This window comes from Sinocyclocheilus rhinocerous, unplaced genomic scaffold (assembly GCF_001515625.1).
Source record: "Sinocyclocheilus rhinocerous isolate Xijiao unplaced genomic scaffold, SAMN03320098_v1.1 scaffold4515, whole genome shotgun sequence".
Taxonomy (NCBI): domain Eukaryota; kingdom Metazoa; phylum Chordata; class Actinopteri; order Cypriniformes; family Cyprinidae; genus Sinocyclocheilus; species Sinocyclocheilus rhinocerous.
This window is the reverse complement of record NW_015636038.1, coordinates 110,329-114,446: the sequence shown is the minus strand read 5'-3', so window position 1 is coordinate 114,446 and position 4,118 is coordinate 110,329. Positions and strand designations below refer to the sequence as shown.

Here is a 4,118-nt window from a genome sequence, read left to right as displayed (position 1 = left end):
ACACACACACACACACACACACACACACACTCACTCACTCACACTGAGACACACTCGCACTGACACACACACACACTCGCACTGACACTCACGCACTCACTCACACTGACACACACACACGCTCACACTGACACACAGTCACACACACAGGCAGGTCGCAGGCGTCTCTCTCTGCGCCGTTAGCGGCTGATGTTCTTATTAAAGGCTGATTTGTGCTGCTGAAGGACTGCAGAGCTCCGTCTGTGCTCGTCAGCTCCTGATGCGCTCGGCTGCAGCTGCGTCACGATCCGCTCGCGGGGGTCTCCGCCGCTCCTGCCCAACTGTGAAAGCTCTCAATTATCCGCGTCTGACTAACCGGCCGCTGCTGCTCCGAGGTCATGATCTCAACAGCTGCATCCGTGTGTGTTTCAGCAGAGCACCGACTGAAGATCTGCCGAAATCCCCCTCGCTCTCTGCAGCGTTTTGCACATTTGATTGTCGCTTCGACACTCTTCATTCTGTTCGTGTTTTCGCGTTTGACGCCTCAGACCGCCGGGGTTTCTGTTTTTGCAGTTTTTTTCTTCTCAATTCCTACTCTTGCAAGCACGTCCAGTTCAATTAAAACTCTGAGAACACGAATTCCTCCGTCTGCAAATTAGCATGTGTGGTCACTCTAGAAAACACTCTTCACTGGACGATCAGCACACGGACTGGTTTGCTGTAAAAACACTGGAAACTCTGTTTTTCTGGTGGAGTTTCCAGTGGTAGGCAGCTCTATCTGAACAGGCAGCGCTTGAATAGATGGATTACTGCGGAGCCGCTCAAAGGGCCGTCGCTCTGCGTCTCTTTGCATCTGAATGCTGCTCTCTGTGTGTCTCGGGCTTCGAGCGGCTCAGCAGACTGAAGACGTGGCGCTGAAGCTCTTCTGTAAATGTATTTGCTCTAAACAACACACGGATCCAAGATTCCCGCGCCTGTAACGCCAAGAGAAACATTCATCTGTTTTCGCTCGTTGAGCTTCTTTGACTGATTGCAACGACGGCCGAGGAGCGTGACTGGCGTTGGAGAGGATGGAATGGCATGGAAGTGACTTTATTAAACTTCTGCAGGAGTAATGGAGTGCTTTTGCAGCAGTTACTGTGAGATTGACGCGTCCAGCGTGACTGAGGTCAAGTGGATGGCTGTTTGTGTTAGTGGGGGTGTTATTTGATGGGGCTGCTGGGATAGGAAGCCTGTGATAGGGGTCAAAGGTCAATTTCAGTCCAGCGAGAAGCTCTCGGTCCTCAGTGCACATGTCTCGTTGCCTCGTGTTTTTGATTTTGCATCAATGATTCTGTTATTTTCCTGTTTATTTGAAGCACTACAGACATGAATGTGACGTGCAGCTGAGAGCAGGATGACTGTTTATCAGTGACTCTATTTGACTCTTGTGTTTTCTCTCGTCCTCCTGCAGGCTGATGTCGCAGTCGCCACAGGAAACAGGGTTAATCGCCATAGCAGCACGTCAGACACAGGGCAAAGGTCAGCGGGTTTCCATCGGCTCTCACACAGCCGCATTAACTCTGGTTTAACATGTAAACGAGCGGGTCATTCATTGATGCTGTGCTGCAGGCCGCGGGGGGAATGCCTGGTTGAGTCCGCTGGGATGCGCCTTGTTCACTCTCCACCTGCAGCTTCCTGTGGACTCACGGCTCGGACAGAGGATCCCCTTCCTGCAGCACCTCGCCGCCCTCGCCGTGGTGGAGTCTGTGCGCACGCTGCCCGGATACGAGGTGCGCACACACACACACACACACACACACACGTGATTGTGTCTGCTCCACTGAAGTGTGTGTGTGAGTGTGTGTGGGATGCAGAGGAAGTACTTTAAATAAAGTTCAGGAGAAATGTTGAACTGAGAAGTAGGGGTGTCGAAATTAATCGTTTCTACGATGCATCGCGATGCAGACGAGGATGATTCGGTATCGGTTCAGTAATAGACCATAACCGATTATAACGTACTGACGCTTTTCTGACGTCATTTGTCGTGGTAGCATACATTAAGGCCCGGGTATACTTCACTTTCCGCGTCCCGTCCCGTGCACAGCCGCGTCCGCACAGCTTTCAAAGTATACTGAACCGCGCTCACGACACATGCACAGTACCACATACTTGACTTGCGCTCCGTCTCAACATTCACCTCACGCATACGCTGTTGTACGCGCATCGTCTGCGCGGTCTCAAAAAATTGCAAAGCAATCTCTTCCACAAGCATTAGGGGTGTGCGATTATATATCGTCTGCAGTAATACCGTCATTGTTGTTTTAACGTATATTTATAAAATGTATAAATATATATATATTATTTCATATAGTTAATATCATGCAAAAAGAGCCGTTTTTTCTCCAAAAATCAGCATGATTACAAATGTGATATGGCAAGTAAATAAAAAGCTCCTCGCTCTTTGTTGAATGTAACCTAATTAGGAACTGCAATAATAATACGTGATTGAAATCATAAGAACAGCACTGATTTCGCTTTTCTAACTATAGCCACTTTTCCACCAACAGTTCAATAAACAAGTTAATATTAAAGAGCAGGTCATATGGGTTTTTGAAAAATATCTCTTTTGCAGTTTATAACGTAGCTATCCTTAAATGAAAACAATCTGCAAAGTTGTTAATCAGAAAAGTGCATGATAAAGATATTGTCTCTCAAAAGAGAGAGTCGGTTCTGAATCTTCTTAACGAGTCGTCATATTTTCGAATCTTTTGCCTGTTACCAGTATACGTCACTGGGTAACACATTTGCATAATCCCCGCCAGCCTGCAAACACTTCCGCTAGTTAGTGTGTTTACATCATGTGGAGAAGAGCTGTGTTCAAGGATACCACAGAAATACAATTCCAACCTTTTGTTGTGTGCTCGTCATTTTATCAAGGACTGCTTCTGTAATCTTGACTTTTATCTTCGTTGGCTTCTAATCTTCTTAATTTGGACTAACAAGCTCTCCGAAGCACAACCTGTAATTACGATTGATACGTTATGTGTACATTTTCAACTGAGTGCTCAAAATATCAAGTTTTTGTGCTAATATGTGATGTATAGCTAGTGCAGCTTTAGGTTAAGCACGATATTACTGTTTTACTGAAGTACTTCTGATAATTCGCTGTGAACCCACTATTTCCTAAGAATGTGTCGATTGTGTTTTGTATTTTATGTCATTATTATAAGAACGGATTGGAGCACTATATTATTGTTTTATGTAAAGGTGCTTTGTCGATGGTAGCGCTGGCTAACTTGCTCAAGGACTCCTCTCTGTGCCAATCACAACAGGCTTGGCCAGCTGACCAATCAGAGCAGAGTAGGCTTATGGAAGGGCGGGGTTTGCTCCAAACTTGCTTGGAACGAATCGTTTAGAAATCATTGGCAAATGACTCTAATATTAAATATATATTCTGAGAAAATGACAATGTTTTCTGACCTTAGATGCATTTAAACCTGTTGTAGAGGACTCCAACACAATATTAGGACACTTTAAAATACCATATGACCTGCTTTTTAAGAGACTTACATTTTAGACACCATATTGCCTGTTTTTGCTCTATTTCGCCTACAAAAATAATTCCAAACAGAACCACAGCACTGTTCTGCGTCTCTAAACTACATGGCGTGTTTCGTTCCTGAATGAATCAACTGTTTAAAATGATTCGGTTCAATCGCAATGACTCGCTTATTAACAGTGACTTGCTGCCACCTACTGGCGGTTTTAATTTCACATTCAAAGTATCTTTTCTTTTTTTCTTTTAAACAATTTCAAAAAGCAAAACATTATTTCTGCATGTGTAACTGCAGGTTAAATGCATTCATGTCCTGCATTAAACAGTGTGTAAACGCATCTAAATGCCTCTTCAGACGCAGCTTCTGTGTTTCCTCTGCACTGCAAAGATTAATTCTGTTGATACGGATTTCATTTGCTTGGTAAAAGCCCAAAAGTCTCATTCTAACCGACTGATTAAATGTAAGAATTTGGCTCAAAAGATGATCCACACTTTTAGAAAAAAATGGCTTTATAAAGGTAAAAATGCCCATAAAAGGTAAAAATCAATTTAAACTAATTGAAAAAGATTAGCTGTTTCTATCCTGTGAACTGACTGACCA

At 44.2% G+C, this 4,118-nt stretch overlaps 1 protein-coding gene across 1 annotated transcript in view; it reads left to right on the top strand.

Moving 5' to 3' along the window:
- hlcs (holocarboxylase synthetase (biotin-(proprionyl-CoA-carboxylase (ATP-hydrolysing)) ligase)) overlaps nt 1-4,118 on the top strand; it is a 20,574-nt gene that overhangs the window by 14,894 nt on the left and 1,562 nt on the right. The window contains exons 7-8 of the mRNA XM_016562205.1: nt 1,433-1,500; nt 1,591-1,751. Coding sequence (XP_016417691.1) covers nt 1,433-1,500; nt 1,591-1,751 — 229 coding nt within the window. The remainder of the gene's footprint in view (nt 1-1,432; nt 1,501-1,590; nt 1,752-4,118) is intronic.